This window comes from Haliotis rubra, unplaced genomic scaffold, assembly GCF_003918875.1.
Source record: "Haliotis rubra isolate DU_JTF1 unplaced genomic scaffold, ASM391887v1 Scf3, whole genome shotgun sequence".
Lineage (NCBI taxonomy): Eukaryota > Metazoa > Mollusca > Gastropoda > Lepetellida > Haliotidae > Haliotis > Haliotis rubra.
Genome location: NW_025766968.1, coordinates 5,398,929 through 5,422,994, shown reverse-complemented (window position 1 = coordinate 5,422,994; position 24,066 = coordinate 5,398,929). Strand labels below are relative to the sequence as shown.

At 39.2% G+C, this 24,066-nt stretch overlaps 1 protein-coding gene across 1 annotated transcript; it reads right to left on the bottom strand.

Moving 5' to 3' along the window:
* Nucleotides 1-3,919: 3,919 nt before the first annotated feature.
* Nucleotides 3,920-22,214, bottom strand: LOC124282512 (very long-chain acyl-CoA synthetase-like). The gene is made up of 11 exons (XM_046718524.1): nt 22,202-22,214; nt 19,903-20,309; nt 17,460-17,570; nt 14,891-15,106; nt 14,280-14,438; nt 12,212-12,336; nt 8,776-8,967; nt 8,392-8,491; nt 6,615-6,804; nt 5,623-5,720; nt 3,920-4,362 (listed from the first exon to the last, which is right to left on the bottom strand). The coding sequence occupies exons 2-11, from the start codon at nt 20,261-20,263 to the stop codon at nt 4,049-4,051; spliced, it is 1,866 nt and encodes a 621-aa protein (XP_046574480.1). The 5' UTR covers nt 20,264-20,309; nt 22,202-22,214; the 3' UTR covers nt 3,920-4,048.
* Nucleotides 22,215-24,066: the final 1,852 nt, after the last annotated feature.

The window sequence follows — 24,066 nt, the reverse complement described above, 5'->3', positions numbered from 1 at the left end:
CACAAGCAGCTTGAACTATGGCTTCATACCTAGCAGATCTCTGGAATCAGATACGTCAGGTTTGCCAGATGACATGAACCTCTCAGCCACAGTTTACAAAGACATCTGGTTCTGTAACACCTATGACCTTTTTCAGGATTGACCACTTCTGACCTCAAGCTGCATGTCTCTTCCTGTCAGCTCAGTGAGCAGCTTCACCAACCTGAGTGAGTGCAATGTGTCCTGCAGTCTGACCAGCCTGTGCCACCAAGGAGTGTCACTTCCAGTTCCCAGCAGGAGACCTGGATCCCTGAACAAGATGGTGGATAGGAAGAGAAAGAGAGATAAGGATAATGAGGTGGAGCTGAAGGTTTGTAAGAGGATCAGGCTATAAGTATGGAAGATTTACAATGTTTGTCTGAATGTATGTCTGAATATCTGTCAGTATCTGTTTTAATAACATCTTTTCAGTTTTCTATACTTCGGTCTGAATGGATGCGTCTTATATCTGAACCTTTGTCCTACTTTGATACTGCAAAACTTAGTTATACAACATTGTAAGGTTATTTAACACCTAATATATTGTCTGAAACTGACTGGATGGAATACAATCCCTGTTATGAAATAATGCTTATGCTTCATTTAACTAAAGTTTATATACCAATTTCTGTTGGACACCAGATGTCTTTTCTATCCAACACCTATGCAATATAAATATAAGTAGAACAGGTGGTGTAAGTGTGGCTAGATGGGGAGGTGGAAGCCATTGTTTGGATAGGCTTGTAGTTTGTATACAGTCTACAAGATGTAATGTTAAAGTCATGGTTAGTACAGGTGGTGTAGGTGTGGCTAGATGGGGAGGTGGAGGCCACTGTTTCATTCGGCTGTTGAATTGTTTAAAGTGTGTGCATATGAACTGAAAACACTAACTGTCAAAGATTATAAAGGTATTATAGGATTATAAATGTTTAGATTTAGTTTACTTTTACCTCTTTTTTGTTTTGTTTCATTCATACTTCTAAAACGAAATTTGTTTCACAGGGATAAATTCTGATTTCTCAAGTTTACCTGTCTTTTGTTGTCATTCATAACTGAAGCAGATGCAAGATGAGAGATTTCAAAATCTGGTAGCACATCACAAACATGTTCTGAAAGTATGACCTGGGATTTATCCCTTTCTTGGACAAAATGACTTACCCAAGACTTACACAACATCTATTTTCCTCTATGATTGATTTCCGTATTGATCTGGGTTCAGATGAACACTTTCAAACTTCGCATTTCATCCTTCCAACATAAAGGCAAGAATTTATGGATGGCATAATTGAGTTTTTTTTAGTTACACAACGACTCGGGGTATGTTCTTACTCCTTTACTACCCATATAGGAAGAAGGGCACAGGGTAGTGTTTTTCCTGTAAGTCCCTAGGGAGGTTACACCTTTAGGTGTACGTTGATTGGCTGATTCCAGCCAATAAAGTCGCTTTACACGCAGAACTGCTGTTTTCAGTTTAGCTTATTTTAGATCCCAACCTGATATGGGTAATAAAAAACATTAACCAACTCGTGAAAACAGTTACATGTTGAAAATGTTTCAGCAAACACAACACCATCATTTGCAAAAATGGACTTCATTTTGAATGAGTAGAATTAATTCACATATTATACAGGTATCACAGCTCTAAAATCAGTCATCTAGCTTAAAACAAAAATATCCCTGATTTCTGATAATCAATTCCCGTTTGGTCAGGTATCAAATGCTGTAATCATACTTATATCCTTCGATTATTAGTTATACAAACAGCACCATCTGAAAATGTATATTCTATGTATAACACAAGCTACAGTCTATTTCTATCAAATGGGCAATGGAAGACAGGTAAGTATGTTTGGCATTTGGTTAAGAGTTAAACTAGCTAGAACTACTAATATTTTTCACGGTTAAATAGGGCAACTGAAAATTAACACGTTCTACAATGACATGACATGTTTTCACTGTTCAAAGTGTTAGTATGGTTCAGCAGACCACTCTACAAAGGTTTGATGAGATTGTGTAATTTTTTTCCAGGGTATAAGATAGGTTCATATTCTTGAATATGGACTTATTGTGATCCAACTTATGTAAAAGATCTCCATCTGGAATATGATAAAATATGGACAATGTCATCATCAAATTCTCTTGCAAAGACTCTTTTTTAAACCTTAAGCACATTTAATTATAGTCATTTTAATCAATTTTTAAAAAAGCATCGTTTCAAACAACTACTTGGATTATGTTTTTACATGAAGTATTGCACCTTGCTTCTGGTGTTATTTGTCTATGAGAATATATCGACCACTGACAGTATTAACTCAGGACGGCATGTTTATCCAGGAATCAGTACTGACATGTTCCAAGTTCAAGGTGAATAATGTACTAGTTTCTTGAAGCACAGTTGTCAAAGGCTAAAAACAGTGCAGCTATAACATAATAGCTGTTCTGCGAAGGACAGTAGCAAAGACTATGTTAATTTTTGTTACCCAATAGTCAAAATATATGGCAACACTGTAACAGTGATGATACAAGATCAAGCAAAGATGTTGATTTCAGATACAAAAACACATCGATAAAACTAATGAAACAACAATTTCAAATATAACCTGACAAAAAGTCAAATGAGGGCTGGAAAAAATGAAAATCTGAATATAAAAAGCAGTCACTAAACAGACAACATGGACATTTCTAAGACAACACTGGTCAGGTATGTGCATCGGACACACGATATTGGTATCTCTTATTTGGATATTGGTCAAAATGTAGAAGTTTTCCAAGCAAACCTTTGTGCAAACTAAGGAACCATTTGGTGTAGCGTGGCCAGAATGTGGAAGCCATTATGATACATCTCCATAAGCAAGGGAGATAACTGATAATAAGGTTCTAGTTGAACAGATACCTAAAAGCTCGGTCAAAATGTGTAAGTTTTTAGAGTTTCCCCAAGGCATTTTTAGCAGGGTGCAGCACCCTACCCTTTTTATTTTTCTTAGTTTTTCCAAAGCTAAATAAGGAAACCTTTGTGGAAAAATAGTGAAGCAAACTAAGGAGCCATGGGTGGCGGCCTTGCCAGAATGTGGTGGAAGCCATTATGATACGTCTTCCATAAGCAAGGGAGATAACTGACAATAAGGTTTCCACTGTGGTCGTTCTTAGATGCACTTTTACAGTCAGTAATTTAAGTAGGGATTATGGACCGGTTTTACCCACACTGGCACCAGACTATGGGAGCCAGGCAATGTTTCAAAAATCGGGATCCTTTGGTCACAGAGGTTTGCTTCGCTGGTCTTGTGGTCTTTAAATCTGGAACATGCCTTAGTTTGTACTTTTAATCGTATGTGAGTACCCATAGGCTTTCCTGCATAACTTCAAACACTGCATGCTGGTTTATTCCAAATTACAACAAGCAATTAATGTGTACACTAACACAGCCGATATGATAATGTCAAATAAATGAACACTGAAGTAAAAGCTGAATGAACAGGAACAAATTATAACCTTGTCATCTGAAACTAAAACATATACAATGTGTTTTTAGATTTGAGGGTGAGTATCAAATGCATAGAAATTCCATTCAAAACCATCACAAGCCTAAAAACACATAAATGTATTGACACTGAAAAATGACCCACACGCACTATCTGTCGTTTTGTTATGACGTCCTCAGTACATTAAGTCTCATGCATCACTCCGGAATACTGGGACATCATATTTGTTGTGTAACCCCACCCTCGACAATATTCCACCGATATAACAGTGGACAGAAAATAATGAAATCTGGTCCAGACAATCCAAGTGATGGACATCATGAGCATCGATCTGGGATAAGATGATATGCATCAGCTGTCAGTCTGACCACCAGATCCTGTTAGTCATCTTATGACAGACATGAAGACCAATCTACATGCCATTTTACACCTGGAGTTCATTCACGTTATAACACTGGGGATATAAGGTTCCCCTGGTCAGTTACAAGGCAACAGTGGTTCATGGTACAGGTGCTGACACCTACAATTAGGACTGGCTACCCCTGCCACAGCTACAACTTGGATGTGGTCAAGATTCTGGAGTATGTGTCCTGTTTGATGGGAATGTAGGACTTAGTGACCTGGTCAGCAAAATAGAGAGGATCGTCCACTAGGTTGATGTCAAATCCCTCCTTGACCAGCTCAACCTTCCTCTGTTTGAATGTAGCTGTCAGCGTAGCCTCCTTTTGAAGACGCAGAAACATTGGACGGGCATATGTAGCTAGATTTTCCTCACAGTGTTTCCAGAATTTTCGCAGGAGCTCGGGGGTCAAGGGTTTATCATCGTACAGTGTCAAGGCTGCCATGCCGGCTCGACCATCTTGCCCTGAAATACACAAGATGCTCAACTAATCAGCTGATAACAAAACTAACTGACATACATCAACATCATTTTGTGAAGAAAACAATAACAATACACAGATTTGTTTTTTAAATCACATTTTCCTCAATATATGACTGTGTGTGAAAGTTCAGTTTCGTGAAAACAGTCAAAAACTTTAGTACAAGCAAGTGAATTATTTGAGCAGAATAGCAGATATCTAATTTTCAAAAAATAAATGGTTCTTATGAATCTAAACATTTAAAAGTTGCAGTACTTGGCACCATGGCATGTACGTACAAAAGGGAATACAATGAAATATATGTGTCATTGTGAGTTTCAATTGTTAGGATCAAAATAGCGGAACTGAGATGGTACACAACTGCATTATTTTACAAAGGTAACATTTGATTGGCTCAACAAGTCATTCATCTCGACAGGTCAGGTCAGGTCAGGTCAGCTAGTACAGGTCTTCTGACCCCTGATGGTTTGGTGTAGTTTGTTTGTTGTTTAACGCTGCACTCAGCAATATTCCTATATGGCGGCAGCCTGTATATAATATAAATAATCGAGTCTGGACCAGACAATCCAGTGATCAACAGTATGAGCGTCAATCTACACAATGGGGATACGATGACATTTGTCAACTAAGTCAGCGAGACCTCTGATGGAGGATAGGTCAGATCATAATGCTGGGAGTTATGCTACCGTAACTGATCTGGTCTTCATGAAAGTGCAGGAGCCTACGGCAAGTCTCATGCAGATGAACAATAATACAAGAAAACAATGGACGACAGTGTACTTTCAGTGTGAAGACACACTCGTGATCATAGCTAATTGGGACGTTTTTGAGTGAGAGTGATACAAGTAATACACAGAAAGGTACAAAATGATAGAACGATACATATAAAAATGGACACAATGGATTTTTCTATTTATCTTCATACCTTAGCATATTGATACTTTGTTCTGACTCTAGTGTCCTCAGTTGTGATATTGCAGGAATATTGCTAAAAATGGCACTACACTCACTCACTTTTAATAAAAGTCTTCATCAGACAGGATGCACCAAGCGTCTGACCTCGAATGGTAAGAGTGTTATTTTACAACTATGGTATACTTGGAATCCAGATGACAGACTTATAATAAAGAGAACTGGTACACTACATATTGGACAAATGATACAAGCATGCTAACTGGGAAAACAACCTCAGATTTCCCACCAATTTACAGCAAAAAGTCTTCCACCGACATGAAAACACCCACCTGGAATAGTGACGCCATAGACATTGGCATCATGGATGAAATCCAGGGAAGTCAAAATGTTGGCCACCTCCGTTGTTGATACGTTCTCACCCTTCCATCTAGAAACCAACAGCAGAGTTGACACTGTTAGTCGATGTAATAACACAATAGTGAGAACGACAACAAACCTTTTTAGATTTATTCTGAGACACTGAATATTCTGAATGGTAATAGCTGCAGGACAAGCCATCAAGCCAGTGATGAAAAGAGGATATCTTATGCTCTGATAAATGTTGCAGTAACTAAATTAAAACTAGTTAAATGTTTTTGGGTTTATTATAAAAATCAAACACAATCTCGTTAAAGAATCAGAACTTCCAGTGTCATAACTGTTGTCTGCATCAAGATTTGGCAACACCTCCATAGAAATGAGCGAGTGACTTAGTTTTACAGCACTTTAAGCAATAATCCAGCAATATCACTGCGAGGGACACCACAAATGGGCTTCACACATTGTACCCATGTGGGGAAGCGAACCTGTGTCTTCTGCGTGATGAGTGAGTGCATTAACCACTGGGCTACCCCACTGCCCCACCTCCATAGAAAGCCCACAAACATTTACCAGCTAATCAAAATAATGGATCTGTGGGTGCAGCTTTCAAAAACAAGATGGCTTAAATTCTTTAACACCTTGATTTTGAACATTTCAATCTCTGCCAAAGAAACCACCCTACAAATACCATCCTGGAAACCCTTTCAGTTGGTCAATGTCACAAACTCACAAACAACAGTATGTACAAAATATCATAACAATATCATTGCTTATTATTATTTTTTCAAATTCAAATTTCCTTGATTAAATATTGTAAATGTTAGAAGCCTTGATGGTGATTGGTTGATTCGAAAGTTGACCTGCCATGACCCCTACAATGTAAAGAGGTATTGCATCTGGTGAAACAATCTGATATTTAAGAAAATGCTTCAACTTAATTTCATCACATTTGGCTACCAACCTGAAAGTGTCACCAATTCTATCAACAAAGTACACAAAGTAGTCTCGGTCGAGGTAGAAGAGGTCACCAAAGTTGAAGTAAGCGTCGCCTTTCTTGAAAACATTACGGATACGCTTCTTTTCATTGGCTTCCTGTGATGCCTTATAGAAGTTGACTGGAGCAAAGGCCGAAATGAACAGGCCCTTCTCTCCTACATAAAACACACAAAGTACTCAATAAAAATATTCAAATCACCACAGTTGGCATTCTCATCAAAAGAATATATTTTGTTTTCAGTAGTCAGTCTCAATAAAGGAATTGCAAGTGATTTAATGGAAACTGACTGGCTAGATATATAATTGTATTAGCTGAGAGTGTGAGGGGTGTTTGTGTTGCATTACTGCACAGTGAGACAGTTTTCATTTGGTAGTCTTCAGGGCTGTTGTTTTATTCTTGAATAGGGAGAAGTTATTATTGATGACTTATTTAGGACTAGGCATTTCTTCGACATTTTTGGGACAGGACTGTGGCCAAGCGGTTTGAAAGTGTACAAACATGGATTACCAGCAGTGACAATGTTGTGGGGAAGCTGGCAGAAAGCAGAATTCTGGTGGTTCAATTTTTGACATGTACTGAGGGAGTATGAGTGGCATAAATTTGCGGTTTCGACTGACCCTTATCTCTCGAAGTTCCACATAAAAGTATCGAAGGTGTGACAACAATTCTTTAGGAAGTGCTTCAAACTTCAAACCTACATGTTGTGTAAACCATTCTAAACAGACACAAAATTGTATTTTGTGAGCATTAATACATGTTTTGTAAATTAACATTTCCATCACGTCAGTAGTGTTGACATCAGCCATGTTGGTGGCCAAGCGGAAGTAGTGTAAATGTAGCCACTTACTTTAGTCAGCTGTTCTAAACTAGATTTTGCAAAATATTCCATACTGTTTAAATGTACTTTTTTACACATGAACTGATGTTTTGTAAAACAAGTTCGTAAAGTTGAAAAGATTATGGTCATGAGTTCAATAAATGATGAAACTCAGTGAAAATTGGCGAATTCTTAACAAAACCTTACACCAAAACGCAGCTGTTCACATGTACGATATTTGCACATGCTTTTCAGCAATCTGATGCATGATCCTCATGCTATTCATCTGCATAAGTTTGCAGTTTGCTTCCCAAAATTAGGGGAGAAATCATCTTCGATGTAACCATATACATATACATAACATATATTGAGTGCTTTGAGTGAGTCTAAACTTTTGATGGGTAGTATAACAACCAACTTTCTCTGTCATAAACATGAACAAACGTATACACACTGTGCAAATCCACATATATTCGTAATACCTTTTGTACTGAAATAACCCCTTGTCTTTGTTATCATTTGCATCCATGCACGTGTCAGCCACCCAGTGTCTGCTAACTCAAAATGATTGATGTTTTTCATAACATCAAAGAACTCTAAGTATATTCATTTTTTGTTAGTTATTTTCACGACCACTGCCACCAAGTTCACAAGACTGATAACAAATGAAGGCAGAAATACAAATAGAAAGGCATAAACACAATTATTTTACAATTGGGTGAAATGAAAAAAGACCCTATCACTCACAGGATTTTAACACTGCTGTTTGTAGGAAATGGCAAATAATACAAACAGAAACCTATAATCTAAGGAAAAAACTGATTCCTTTGTCTCTCAGGGTCATTTTTATGCCATTACCAGAATGCCAACAAAAAGACATGGATAGACATATATCGGTATATTGAATGTGGAAGTAAAGCTAACCTGGTTTAACTTCTATACAATGTCCGTTGCTGTCTCTGATTGGTTCCGCCGTTGCAGTGTCATATTTGACCAAGGTTTGGTAATTTGCACTCAACCTCTGCTGTTGAAATAATATCAATAAATAATTAGGATAAATGAAAATTTGAAACAACATTATTTGTATAATCATTTAATGACTACAAGAATCATAGTCACTGCCATAAAAGTTTGCCTCTTCAGGATAATGTTTCAATCATCGTAAAAAACAAATGGTCAAGGACATTGACTGTATGTTGCGTTATGCTGCTGTCAGTTTCCATCGTTAGTAGTTCACTTGTCTTCACTCTAAGGTTATTTATGAAAGTGGGACTGTGACCATCAAACCTGTCCACATACTGAACTCACCAACAATGGAGAGAGTCTTCCAATAGCCCCAGGTTTGTTACTGAGGTTGAACAACATTGTGTTTCCTTCTGTTGCCCCGAAGAACTCAGTTATTTGGGGTATTCTGAATCTCGCCTGCACCTGCTCCCAAATGTCTCTACGCAGACCATTGCCAAATGCTGCTCGAATTTGATGACTCTTCTCTTCAGGGCTCTGAAAGGAAAACAGTACTACCATAAAGTGAAGTAGTCAATGAGTCCAGAGTCATCTGTCCTATTTCTGAATATTGGACGAGGTCAATCAGTTGTTCACAGTTAGGAGAGAGAGTCTGTAGCCAAAACAAGAGCATGTTGGCAGGTATACATGAAGGAACTAGAACAGATCACCAGTACGCTGAAGGACAACACCCTGTAAATTCACCTCTGGCCGTGAAAGAAGATACCAGAACAGTTCACCAATATACTGAAGGACAACACGCTGTAAACTCACCTCTGGCCGTGAAAGAAGGTACCAGAACAGTTCACAAATATACTGTAGGACAACACCCTGTAAACTCACCTCTGGCCGTGAAAGAAGGTACCGGAACAGTTCACCAATATACTGTAGGACAACACCCTGTAAACTCACCTCTGGCCGTGAAAGAAGGTACCGGAACAGTTCACCAATATACTGAAGGACAACACCCTGTAAACTCACCTCTGGCCGTGAAAGAAGGTACCAGAACAGTTCACCAATATACTGAAGGACAACACCCTGTAAACTCACCTCTGGCCGTGAAAGAAGGTACCAGAACAGTTCACCAATATACTGTAGGACAACACCCTGTAAACTCACCTCTGGCCGTGAAAGAAGGTACCAGAACAGTTCACCAATATACTGTAGGACAACATCCTGTAAACTCACCTCTGGCCGTGAAAGAAGGTACCGGAACAGTTCACCAATATACTGTAGGACAACATCCTGTAAACTCACCTCTGGTCGTGAAAGAAGGTACCGGAACAGATCACCAATATACTGTAGGACAACACCCTGTAAACTCACCTCTGGTCGTGAAAGAAGGTACCGGAACAGATCATAAATATACTGTAGGACAACACCCTGTAAACTCACCTCTGGCCGTGAAAGAAGGTACCAGAACAGATCATCAATATACTGTAGGACAACACGCTGTAAACCCACCTCTGGCCGTGAAAGAAGGTACCAGAACAGATCATAAATATACTGTAGGACAACACCCTGTAAACTCACCTCTGGCCGTGAAAGAAGGTACCGGAACAGTTCACCAATATGCTGTGGGACAACACCCTGTAAACTCACCTCTGGCCGTGAAAGAAGGTACCAGAACAGTTCACCAATATACTGTAGGACAACACCCTGTAAACTCACCTCTGGCCGTGAAAGAAGGTACCAGAATAATTCACCAATATACTGTAGGACAACATCCTGTAAACTCACCTCTGGCCGTGAAAGAAGGTACCAGAACAATTCACCAATATACTGTAGGACAACATCCTGTAAACTCACCTCTGGCCATGAAAGAAGGTACCAGAACAATTCACCAATATACTGTAGGACAACATCCTGTAAACTCACCTCTGGCCGTGAAAGAAGGTACCAGAACAATTCACCAATATACTGTAGGACAACACCCTGTAAACTCACCTCTGGTCGTGAAAGAAGGTACCGGAACAGATCACCAATATACTGTAGGACAATACCCTGTAAACTCACCTCTGGTCGTGAAAGAAGGTACCAGAACAGATCACCAATATACTGTAGGACAACACCCTGTAAACTCACCTCTGGCCGTGAAAGAAGGTACCAGAACAGTTCACCAATATACTGTAGGACAACATCCTGTAAACTCACCTCTGGCCGTGAAAGAAGGTACCAGAACAGATCACTAATATACTGAAGGACAACACCCTGTAAACTCACCTCTGGCCGTGAAAGAAGGTACCAGAACAGTTCACCAATATACTGTAGGACAACACCCTGTAAACTCACCTCTGGCCGTGAAAGAAGGTACCGGAACAGTTCACCAATATACTGTAGGACAACACCCTGTAAACTCACCTCTGGCCGTGAAAGAAGGTACCAGAACAGATCACCAATATACTGTAGGACAATACCCTGTAAACTCACCTCTGGCCGTGAAAGGAGGTACCAGAACAATTCACCAATATACTGTAGGACAACACCCTGTAAACTCACCTCTGGCCGTGAAAGAAGGTACCAGAACAGATCACCAATATACTGTAGGACAACACCCTGTAAACTCACCTCTGGCCGTGAAAGAAGGTACCAGAACAGATCACCAATATACTGTATTATGGTGACCCTGTAAACTCACCTCTGGCCGCGAAAGAAGGTACTGGAACAGTTCAGCAATATACTGAAGGACAACACCCTGTAAACTCACCTCTGGCCATGAAAGAAGGTACCAGAACAATTCACCAATATACTGTAGGACAACATCCTGTAAACTCACCTCTGGCCGTGAAAGAAGGTACCGGAACAGATCACCAATATACTGTAGGACAATACCCTGTAAACTCACCTCTGGCCGTGAAAGAAGGTACCGGAACAGTTCACCAATATACTGTAGGACAACACCCTGTAAACTCGACTCTGGCCGCGAAAGAAGGTACTGGAACAGTTCACCAATACACTGAAGGACAACACCCTGTAAACTCACCTCTGGCCGTGAAAGAAGGTACCGGAACAGTTCACCAATATACTGAAAGACAACATCCTGTAAACTCACCTCTGGCCGTGAAAGAAGGTACCAGAACAGATCACTAATATACTGAAGGACAACACCCTGTAAGCTCACCTCTGGCCGTGAAAGAAGGTGCCAGAACAGTTCACCAATATACTGTAGGACAACACCCTGTAAACTCACCTCTGGTCGTAAAAGAAGGTACCGGAACAGATCACAAATATACTGTAGGACAATACCCTGTAAACTCACCTCTGGCCGTGAAAGGAGGTACCAGAACAATTCACCAATATACTGTAAGACAACATCCTGTAAACTCACCTCTGGCCGTGAAAGGAGGTACAAGAACAATTCACCAATATACTGTAGGACAACACCCTGTAAACTCACCTCTGGCCGTGAAAGAAGGTACCGGAACAGTTAACCAATATGCTGTGGGACAACACCCTGTAAACTCACCTCTGGCCGTGAAAGAAGGTACCAGAACAGATCACCAATATACTGTAGGACAACACCCTGTAAACTCACCTCTGGCCGTGAAAGAAGGTACCAGAACAGATCATCAATATACTGAAGGACGACACCCTGTGAACTCACCTCTGGCCGTGAAAGAAGGTACCGGAACAGTTCACCAATATACTGGAATACAACACCCTGTAAACTCACCTCTGGCCGTGAAAGAAGGTACCGGAACAGTTCACCAATATACTGTAAGACAACACCCTGTAAACTCACCTCTGGCCGTGAAAGTAGGTACCGGAACATTTCACCAATATACTGTATAATGGTGACCCTGTAGCGACAGCAGTCCTCCCAGAAGTGAGATGCTGAAAATTTCCTTCGCAGAACCATAGTTGCACCTAAAAAGTTGGACAATCATATTCTTTAAATCTTTGTTGATGTGTTTGATTTACCTTGCATTTACTTACTGCACAATTTCTACCCATATGCGTTTCTTTAGATCATTCAAATCCGTGAATATTTACGTTGTTTCTCAAAGAACAGCAGATAAAAAAACATAAATTGGGAATGCAATAAAACAAACATATTTAGAGTGACACATTTGAAGCCAACTGATTAATATCTCATAGCAACATGACAGCTGACAATCGCAGATCCTTCAGTCTGTTTTTCTCAGCTAGCATGTAAAGTAATTGTTTAATTGTTCATCCATATGTCACATACACTACAAAGAGACACAAGAAAGATGCATGCAGTGCAAAGCCTCCTCCACAGAGATACAAGCTGGCTGCGGTGAGCCAGTCAGTGAGTCAGTGAGTGAGTGAGTGAGTGAGTGAGATTGGTTTTAAGTCGCTTTTAGCAATATTCCAGCACGGCGGGGGACACTAGAAACGAAAGATAACTGACCCAGAGCATTTATGCAATTAGTAGAAAAGGATACAATAATTTTAAATAGCAATACTGATTCAATACGGATTTTTAAATGTTAATATTCTAATAGAAAACGTTTAGCACTTCTTTCTATGAAATATCAATCTTTATTACTCGCCCGTGGAAGATACTGCAGTGTAATATTTTTACGGCAATATTACACTAGTGTAATACCGCTAGACGTATGACGTCATTGTTACAGTTATGACGTCACAATGCTAATACCTCTGTCAGAATGGTATGAGACCTTGCTTGGCCTCGTAGAAAGCTGAGAGTCATCACACTTCGTAGGCAGTTTCTATCAGTTTATGTTCGAGAGTAAAAAACAGAATACTAAACTCGCTTCCGTGAAATAGCATTTTTATTAAACTCGTGAAAGATTTAGCATCAAACTCGCTTTCGTTTAATAAAATGGTATTACACGGAAAGTCGTTTAGTATCCTCTATATATACACATACCAGGGTAAAAATACGTAGAAAATGGATTGCACAGACAAAATCCTCATGATAATGATAACACGCTTGAAACGGCACAACTGCTATTTCAAGAATTCCTAACAAACATGTTACATTCATATTTCAAACGCGTCCCTGAAATATTTACTCACTGAAATCAAATTAGGGTCATCAATTCCAACAATTAACACTTATCAGAGGGTTACACAAAGTCCGAAGTCTAGACTACCAGTTGTCCGACTTCCATTTTTGTGGAAGTCGCGGGGGCTGAGCGGGTTAGGCGGCTGGTTTTGTGTGCTGGCGATTAGGTGCCTGACTCTGAGGGTGTGGGTTCGAATCCCCGATGGGACTCAACCCAACAAAAGAATCTGTACTTCACTAAGAAAGTGTAATCCCAAATATAACATATGTTTACCACGACAAAGACTAGTGACAACTTTACTGTCAAATTAAACATATAAGAGAGTTGACTATTATCCTACCTGGATTAGTTATATTCTATTTTGCATATCTCACTTTGATAAATAACACCCTAATTAAAGTAACAACTCTCCTTTTAAACTTTTATGAATATTCCATTCTAATGATCTCAAATGACAAATTGAATTCATGAAGGGATCAGTTCGATTCACATATGACGTCACTGCAAGTATCAAGGAAGCTCTCAGAACTTTGGATACAAACTTTAGTTTCATAAACTTTCAAGTTAAACATTGTATGAGCAAGCATGTCTTATCCAAGGGAAAAATGATGATAAAAAGGATAAAAAGCTAGTTTCAAAGCTACTTCATCAGTTAAATACTAAGGGAGAATATTTCGATTTTCAACTGAGAAGTTTTTGTGTATATTTTACAATAGATTATTTGCACTTTAATGTGCAAAGAAAATACTGAGTTGTTGCATTCTAGAACTGATAAAACACATCAGGAGAGCCCTTATAGATAAGACATCATACCAGCACGTATAGACCCGTAGAGACCCAGCCCACCGCCTGCGCTGTGGTACAGCGGCAACGTCATGTACAACACGTCATCCTGCGTTAGGTCCACAAACAAGATACCTCCACTGACTCTCATGAGACTGATTTGCCTCATAAACACTGGTTTGGACAGCCCTGAATTAAGCATAAAAGCATAAAAGCAAAAAAGCTTAATTTGGATAAGAAATGAATTGCATCTTCGACATACCAGCTTTGATTGTCCCCACCAGTCCTGATCTGTGATAAAGAGCAAGTACGGTGTACACGATGTCATTGCTGGTGCAGCTGACAATTGCAAGGCCGAGGCCGATGCTTATTTCCCTCCAGTGAGAAATAGGTGCCAAATGTGTATGATAAGATTACATTTAGATTTTACCTTACTAACCCGCATAGCACTCAAATCAGTGGCAGATTGTCAGATGTGTGGCATGCTGGAGATATATCGCGGGTAAATCTCATTTTATAAAACATCTACCGTGACAAGACAAAAACATAACAAACAGGACATTACATTATTCAGACCCTCTCCTGTCAATAGAGAATCCATCTCTATTCATAAACAAACTCTGAAGGCATGACTGTAGTACCTGTAGTGCCAGATGTGTAAATATAACAAGCTGGGGTCATTGGTGTTAAACCTGCACGGACGCTGGCGTCAACTCCAGCTGGAGACGATGCTGCCATAAGATCATCGAATGAGATGTAGCCAGTAGACACCTGATTGGCTGAACATCCTTGGATATATATTGGCATGCCACCAAACTTTCCTTCCTCAGCATGGACTGCATCAAAGAGTTCCGCTCCTACAGGAATTTAGATAACATTGTGTTTATGACTCAAGAAACAATTTCAATAAGCTGCAAGAAATGAAGTGAGTTAGATTTTAGCGTTTTTAACAGCAGTTTTATCCATTATATTCCAGTTATAACTATTCAGTGCTGCCGTGACCATTATGGTAAAATCAATGACCTCAGGTATGGTGATGAAACACCTGGAAACATAATCATGGGTTTCTGGCATGACCAAGGGACATAACTCTACATAAGGAATTTAGGAGCCAGAGATGATTGGCCATGTACCCTAAAAAAAGAAAGAACATTTTTCAAAGACGAGAGTTTCAGTATTACACACTGCAAAAAATACAATGTTTAGAGGTAGATTGGAATGGCAGGCTATTGACAAAATCCCTCTTTAAAGGTCACATGCAACCAAAATATCAAACATAATTAAAACACAATTATCACTTATTCATGACATATAATATACATTGCTGTTTATGAAAAAACATATAAACAAAATTATAAGCGTACAATCGCAAATCAAAAGTGCAATATTTTGTACTTGGGTTTACTTCCCAAGAAACGAAGCAGCCGGGATACCGAACCCAGTCAGAGCGGGTGGGTGTGCACTCAAGTGTAACGGCTGGTTCATTTGCAGATGCCCTCAGGGCTCATTGTGTGTGTATATATAGAGATGTTGGGTTTTGTAAATACATGCTCATTTTTTGTGTATAACATTTTGCAATCAACAGACATCATAACATGTCATGTGTACAAGTATCACACCTGCCTGTCTGTGTAATTTCATAATGTGACAGAGACCGAACTCGGGCCATAAATCAATGCGTTTTGTTTATGGTGTTTAGCCTGATAGGTGTTAAGTTCAAATTACATGTGGTCAGTGATCGCAGTTGTGTATTGAATATTGTCATTAGCAGACAGGCAGGCAGACATATAGGTGTCAATAAAACAGACATTGAGTTTTGTCTGTGACAACGACATATCTATATCACAGTTAGAAATTCTGTCAACGCTAAATAGTGGCATTGCTTTTAAGTATCGAACTGAGAAAGTGACTCGGTAAGAAGAACGTGCAGTGAAATAGACAAATGAAATTATATAAACAGTTTATTTACTGTCATAACATATAAAAAGCTCGCGCCTGTGAAATATCAACAAAACATTAGAAAAATAGCTCACACCAAAGCCTTCACCGAGTATTCACCGGACAAGCCGCTTACAAGCTGCGCGAACCTATTTCACTGCGCATGTGCTATGAGCGCATCCCAGCGCAGCGCAGCCCAGCTGTTGAAACCACTTTTCCCCCCAAGCGCTGGGAGAAAATTAGTGAATCGTTTGAACTCCGATTTCGCGCGGTTTTTTTCATCGCATTATTTTTCAACTTTATAAGTTGAATTTGCATTTTTGATGATTTGTTTCGGTAAGTCCATACCGAAAGGTATCAGAATCTGCAAAGTTGTGTTTTACATTGCATGTGACCTTTAAAGATCATCTAGAGAATATTAATAGTAACTTTGGTTTTGGTAAGGTTCAACAGACAAATATGTTATAAAATGCTGTCTATTCAAATAATCCTGCTCATTCCTGATTCAAACAAGTTATGATATCTACTGTACTTCAAATACAGCAGGCAATGTATGAACACTTCCCTTCAAAAACCTTTCTAACTGTGACAGTCATGATCACAAAATATTTTTTTTCATATGAAATATAATCTACCACACAACGTTTCTGGGCTTTTCCTTGCCCCTTCGTCATTCACCAGACGAAGGGGCAAAGAAAAGCCCAGAAATGTAGTGTATACAATAAAGAAGAATTTGACATCCATGATATTTTGTCTAATATATTTTGTCTTGTTCAGAAGGTCCATTTGAAATGGTTGTTGACTTAAAGCACAAGAGTGGCAGTAATTCTTTTGTAAGAGGAATGGCAATGGTGATACCTCTTTTGAAACACAGCTTTGTCGGTCCAGGGTATTTGCACTTGGTTTGCAAGGGAGTGAGTGAGTGATCTAGTTTATTTGTACGCCGCTTTTAGCAATATTCCAGTAATATCATGATGGGGGACATCGGAAATAGGCTTCTCACATCGCACCCATGTGGGGAACCGAACCTGAATCTTCGGAGTGACAAGAAAACGCTTTAAACACTAGGCTACCCCACCGACCCACTTGTTAAGCGAGGTCTCCCATAAGTAAAACTCGGAAAACTCACTCACTCTAGTTGCTGCAAGTGACAACCTTGACACCCCTTGAACAAGATGACGAAAGCAGCCATTATTGGGCAACAAATGTTAAAACCTTGAAAAAACAGAAACATATAGCATAATCAGGAAATACTTGAAAATATCAAATGACCTTGTCCAGCGATGAATGCCTTAGCTCCGCTGACATTGACAGAATGACTCAGCTGTTTCTGACACAGGTTAAAGTTGATCAGAGCTGTTGCTATTCCCATTTTCTGGAGACCTGTAACATAATATATGGAAGTCACCAAGGTTACCACACTTCTGTTATGGTAGTGTAATCATTCAAAACATATATTTTTTTATACACATTATTAATGATAAATTCTTAACATATTATTTACATGAATGCTTGTTCAGTTGAAGACCTATTCAATCAAAGCTTCTATTTCCAAAATGGGCATGTGCATGTCTGACTGTATGGAATGGCTGATGCATTGCGGAAACCTCATCCTATCATAAAAACTCTCATGTTTTTATCATCTATCACTTTCCAATAATATCCTGTCATCATTGACAACAAAAATACTAATAAAGTAGGCTTATTTTGAAAAGATGGCAAATGTGGATTTACCTCTAATGATTACCTCAATCTTGCTACAAATTATAGGCTTTCAGTGTCAAAACCATCACAGGACCAACGACCCTGCTTTCTGGTGGGTCACACAGAGACAGTTTGTAACAGCAGAATTCACAGGGTTCTCATGGAATTCACCTTCCTGTTATTGCACAGAATGTTCTAATGCTAATGGACAGATGTGAATCTATTGCTTCTCACACTTTCCAGAATGTGATGATCTTGTGTAGGTGTTTAGGTCTACTAGGCCAGGGTCTCATAGCAAGGTATTTTACAACAGTTTAGACATAACCCTTTTTTACACAACATTCATTCAACTTAGAATACATTTTGTCTGTGCCATGGGATATTGGGATATTTAGGCATATTATCTCAGCTCAACTGCATCATAGTTTGTGGGTCCAGCTCTTGGAGCACATACCTGACTTCTGTGTGAATATGCATGACAGGCTCCCATGCATGATACAAAATTTCATTATGATTAGATGCTGTTTTCAGATGCAACACCATGGTTGGGTAAATTTACACCTAAAGAATAGCTACATTCAAATCAAAACTTCCGTTATTCGTGTATGTTTTATCAATATACAGTTACATTGTCAACTGAAAGTTACAATAATGTATATACTATATAAGACATTTAGAGAATAACATGTGAGGTACAAGGAATATGTCCTCAGAAACTTTACTAGTGTTAATTTCACTTCCAACTATAATCTGTATGTTAGCTGCTAGAGACAATAATGTTTATCATCCAAAACTGTGTTCCACAGGAGATATCGCTTGTGTGAGATCAAACGATATCTCCTAGGAGATATCGTTTTGAAAGTAGATTTTGTACAATGCCCTGACAATGCTATGACGTCATGTACTTGATGACGTCACAATGCTATGACATCGCTGCACTGCAAGTCTAATGGCAGTAACATGTTCAGAGATGTACATTTTTCATTGAAAATTAATGAAGAGTGATTTTGGATGATAAATAGAATCTCACCCTCGCTTCTGATATCATGTTGATAAAGTAAAATATCCTCGGCAAGCTCGATATTTGTAACTTTATCAACTCGTGTTGATATAATTGATATCAGAAGACACTAGCATGCTCTTATCATGACACTGATGCTGTAGCAGGTCATAAGCCCAAATATTTCAAGATACTTTACCCCGAACTGGTTTAATGTCCCTAGTCTTTTTCATTCGGAGAGGCTTTTGTGTGTCAGCTAAACCTGATCACAGAATAATATCAAGGTTGGCTTATTTCCACAATTTAAAAGCACTACAAGCAGCAAATGACTAGTTCAGATTCAGAAATCCATGCTACAGAATGTGGTTACAGGTGCTGAATGATATCATTTGCTTTTCTCAAAACCTAAAGTTAAATGTTTTTTCTAAAATCCTAACCTTTTTGAACAAAACTGATCTCTTAACACTCACTAACCCCCATGGGTACTTCAAGGTTACGTGGTAGTCCCTGGTCATAGCTATGGATGGATACCAAACAGTGGCTGGCGGTAGACTTGTACAAGAATTGAAAGAAGTGCCACAATAACTTCACACACTATTCACCATGAAACTACATTTCCGGTAAATGATTACTCTGGCAGCTGTATTAATGGAAAGTAAACTCAACCCACATCTCTTCCCGTTTGGGAAGTGGCTTTTCTGGTAAAGCACGATACTTAGACTGTCTGATATTTTCCTCAACAGTTCAGCCATGAGAAAAATGTTCACTTTTACATAAGACGACAAATATGATTTGACATTGCAAATGAACAAAATGCTCTATTACTTGCATATTTTATCACTGAACATACTTGAAAAACATTAGTCTAAATAATGAACATAGCAAGATGTTCCGTCATAAAGTTTGATATACATACATTGTAAATGTTCATATCATACCTTTTGAAATTAAACACTGTACAAGACATTAGTAACACAAAAGAATACAGGAAAAATCTAAAAAATATCTCACCGAGAAATGTCCACACAAAAGCTGGCTCATTGTAGATCATCATGGCCACTGTGTCCCCCACCGACAGCCCCCATGTCCTCACAACATTTGTTACTCTATTGGCTTGCTGGTCAATGTATTCATAAGTGAAAACATTGCCTTCAAAAATAATAAACGGCTTCCTTGGTTGATTGTAGACATGTTTCTCAAATCTGTCTATCAGGAACTCTCCACTTTCAAAATCTTTGTCCATTTCAGTTTTGACGCGCTTCCCGACCTTGATGATCTTGAGGTCATGATGTATCCAAGGAAACATGGTTTTCCAGGCCACAACAGACGCCCCTGCTGCTCCAGCAACACCGTACACAACCTTGTCCAACATGTTGCCAACTGTATCAGTTCACGTCTGCTCTCACATAACAGGTCACCTAGAAGAGTGAGTGAGTTGGGTTTTATGCCGCTTTTAGCAATATTCCAGCAATATCACGATGGGTGACAACAGAAATGGTTTTCACACATTGTACCCATGTGGGGAATCGAACCCGGGCCTTCGGCGTGACGAGCGAACGCTTTAACCACTGGGCTACCCCACTGACACCTCACCTGGAAAAAGAAAGATTTTCCACACTTCCATGCAGTCACACAAAAGTTTTCAACAACACTGTGAACAGTAGTACTAGGAATCCCCAACAACCTGGCAATTTAAAGGTCACATGCAACCGAAAAAAACAAACATAATTAAAACACAATTATCACTTGTTCATGACATATAATATACATTACAGATTGTGAAAAAACAAATAAACAAAATTATAAGCGTACAATCGCGAATCAAAAGTGCAATATTTTGTACTTGGGTTTACTTCCCTCGAAACGAAGCACCCGGGAGACCGAACCCAGTCAGAGCGGGTGGGTGTGCACTTAAGTGTAACGAAGGCTTTCGTTGGCTGGTTCGTTTGCCGATACGCTGAGGGCCCATTGTGTGTATATAGAGATGATCTGTTTGATTGGCATTTTAGAAGTATGGTGAGTAATAAGAAAGGAAGATTCTGTATGGATAACAACTTCTCTTATTGCACCATCCATAAATCAATGTATTTTGTTTATGGTATATAGCCTGATAGGTGTTAAGTTCAAATTGCATGTGGTCAATGATTGAAGTTGTGTATTGCATATTGTCATTAGCAGACAGGCAGGCAGATACATAGGTGTCCATAAAACAGACATTGCGTTTTTTGTCTGTGACAGAGACTGCTTATCATAATCCACATATTTTTCTATGTTTCCTGAGACATGTATTAAAACATATCAGTTTTCAAGCTGATCAATTTTTAACAAGGAAATTAGTATTTCTAATGCTACACTTTCTTGAAAACTTGGTTTGCAAATCTGCAACCAAGTATGGGAGCAGTGTATTTTTATGAATGCAGACCCAAGACGCTTGTAATCACAAGAAAAACTTCGACCACAGCGATAATCCTTGCACGCATCACTTGCTGTGTTTTTACGAGTCACCTTCCCTGTTCAAGCCGCGCGAACCTGATCACTGCGCATGCGCTATGGCGCAGCGCAGCACAGCTGTTGAAACGACTTTTCACCCCAGCGCTGGGGTATAATTAGTGAATCGTTTGAACTCCGATTTCGCGGGTTTTTTGTCATCGCGTTATTTTTCAACTTTATAAGTTGAATTTGCAGTTTTTGATAATTTGTTACTTTAAGTCCATACCGAAAGGTATCTGATTTATTCTGACAATCAAATGTTTGGTGTCAGTGTCGAGTTCATAATTTTTGCAACCTATCTTGTCAAACAGCAAAAACACCGGAAATGCGAGAGCAGACGACAATTTGAGCTTATCACGTGATAGTCACGTGCATAATATACACTATGGCAGATGTTTATGTTGCGTGGAATGCAGTGCGCGATGAGAACCATAAACTGACTTAATTTTCAAAGACCGCGACGCAAAATACAAAGTGACGAATACTTTTGGCAAGTGTCTGTAGCTTTGATCGACGGTACCTGACCAGCTGATGACAACGCTCACGACAATAACAGTTATGATCACAAAGTAAACTTTGTGAAGTAGGCTAGCCTACATCTAGTATAGTACTTCAAGCAAAATCAAGAGCTTCAGACTGACCTTCTCAGTACAGTGATAAGTCAATGCCCCGAATAATGCACACTCAGTGATTCACGATGTTTTGATGAGAAATATATATATATGGGCACGTCTTCAGTTAGCACTATATGCTATGTGTGCATGTAAAATACCACACTAAAAGTACGACATTCCACTCTTTGACATGACAAGTATCTTACCTGCTTCGCAAAATCCCTGTGGAGTACCTTTAGAATACCACAACTTCTCGAGGCGGACGGACGCGTGTCACTGGGGTCTTCCCACTTGTCCGGCACCTATTGGGAATAACCCTAACTGACCACGTTCCTCAATCTTAATCCTGACAAGGGTCACATTGATAACGAGCATCGGACACAATCCGGGACCAGTATCTCTTAAGCTAACAGAACCAAGGTGCAGTACGTTTATCGGTATTGTATGTTTATATCATATGGTCAAATCCCGTGCCACATATACCTACATGGCATACTCGCGACTGGCCATCGATGCTTTGGTCCAACTAAATGACATAATCTCAAGTTCATAATAACAACGTTATCGTAAGTTTTATCTGTATAATACGATTATCTGCGATAGCTAGAATAAGTATATACTACGGATGACAGTCAGAAATCAGGGGGTGGCTGTCTAGTAAATTCACTTAGGTAAGAAACTTTACTTTCTTCTACTTTGACAAATCGTTACCATTGCTGTTCTATGTTAACTTTAATCTATTGTAAATACCTTAACGATATGTTACCACCCTTGGCACTACCTTCAGGTTTATGTGTAGACTAATGCTTAGTCTCTGAATATATATAATTTTGATAGTAACAAACAAGCCCATTTTAATTGAAAAGGAGCCCCAGGGAGACCAGAGATTCAGAACCTGAGGAAATCTAGACTTGCTTTATTTAGGGCTTGGCAGTAGGGAAAATAATGTGGTTCAGGGACTGTGAGACAGACTAGTTTATGTGGAACGAGGCATCCTTTATGATATGTTTCATGTATTTATGTATTACTGTTTAGGATTGTTTATTTAATACTGATTAACACTACGCTGTTTTGTGAGTGTATAGAGAGTGTATAGAGTGTCGGGTATCTTAATCATTGTATTTCGTTTTGGACTGTTATAGAAGGTACATTGTATGAACACCCACTGGGGTGGTGTTTAGAGTACTGAACTATTGTTGTGTACATTGGAATATGTATCGTGGTTAATGAAGTATGTGTCGTGTGTAACGAATCCTCTTGTGATGTTTATGTACTTTGATAGCTGATATGTATTGTTAACATGTTCTAATAATATATTGTAAACCATACTATTATTGACTGATTATGTAATATATCATCCTGTCACTGCTGTGTAATAAACTCCTCCTTTGTTTACTCAGGTGTTGTGTGTGGGTTTAATACTATTATTGGTGATAAACAGAATAGGAATAGCAATACTGAAGCTCTGTACAAAAATGGCCACAGAGACTGGAGTCACCCAGCACACAAACCTCATGAGTTATCTCCCTTGCGACACATCTCGCGTGTGTCGCAAGTTGTCTTTTTGCAAGGTGTCAGAGCTAAGGGACCGTTCATAATTTATGGCTAGGGGGGATGATGATGATTTTTATGGAGAAGCATGTACAATGTCAATGACCACCCCTAAAATTTATGTACAAAATAAGTGACCCCCCTGCATGTCATGTACAAAATCAATGACCCCCCCTACCCTTCCCATAATTTCTAGCATAAATTGAAAGATATTTTTATGTACAAAATTGCCGACCCCCAAGTACGTGTGTACAAAATTGATGACCCCCCTAGCTCCCCGGAACAAATGGGTGACCCCCCTTAAAATCATCATCATCATCATCATCACACACACACACACACACACACACACACACACACACACACACACACACACACACACACACACACACACACACACACACACACACACACACACACACACACACACACACACCTAGCCATAAATTATGAATGGTCCCTAATATCGTTTAGCAACTGTGCCAAAATCATTGTTTATTGGTTGTTTATGTCAGGTACA

Bases quoted from the DNA above. Each gene is read 5' to 3' on its own strand.
- LOC124282512 (XM_046718524.1), bottom strand. From the start codon at position 20,263: ATGTTGGACAAGGTTGTGTACGGTGTTGCTGGAGCAGCAGGGGCGTCT. The intron at 8,492-8,775 runs GTGAGTTCAGTA...TTATTTCAACAG, and splicing joins GAAGACTCTCTCCATTGTTG to CAGAGGTTGAGTGCAAATTA. The intron at 6,805-8,391 runs GTTAGCTTTACT...TGTTTTATGTAG, and splicing joins TTGTATAGAAGTTAAACCAG to GAGAGAAGGGCCTGTTCATT.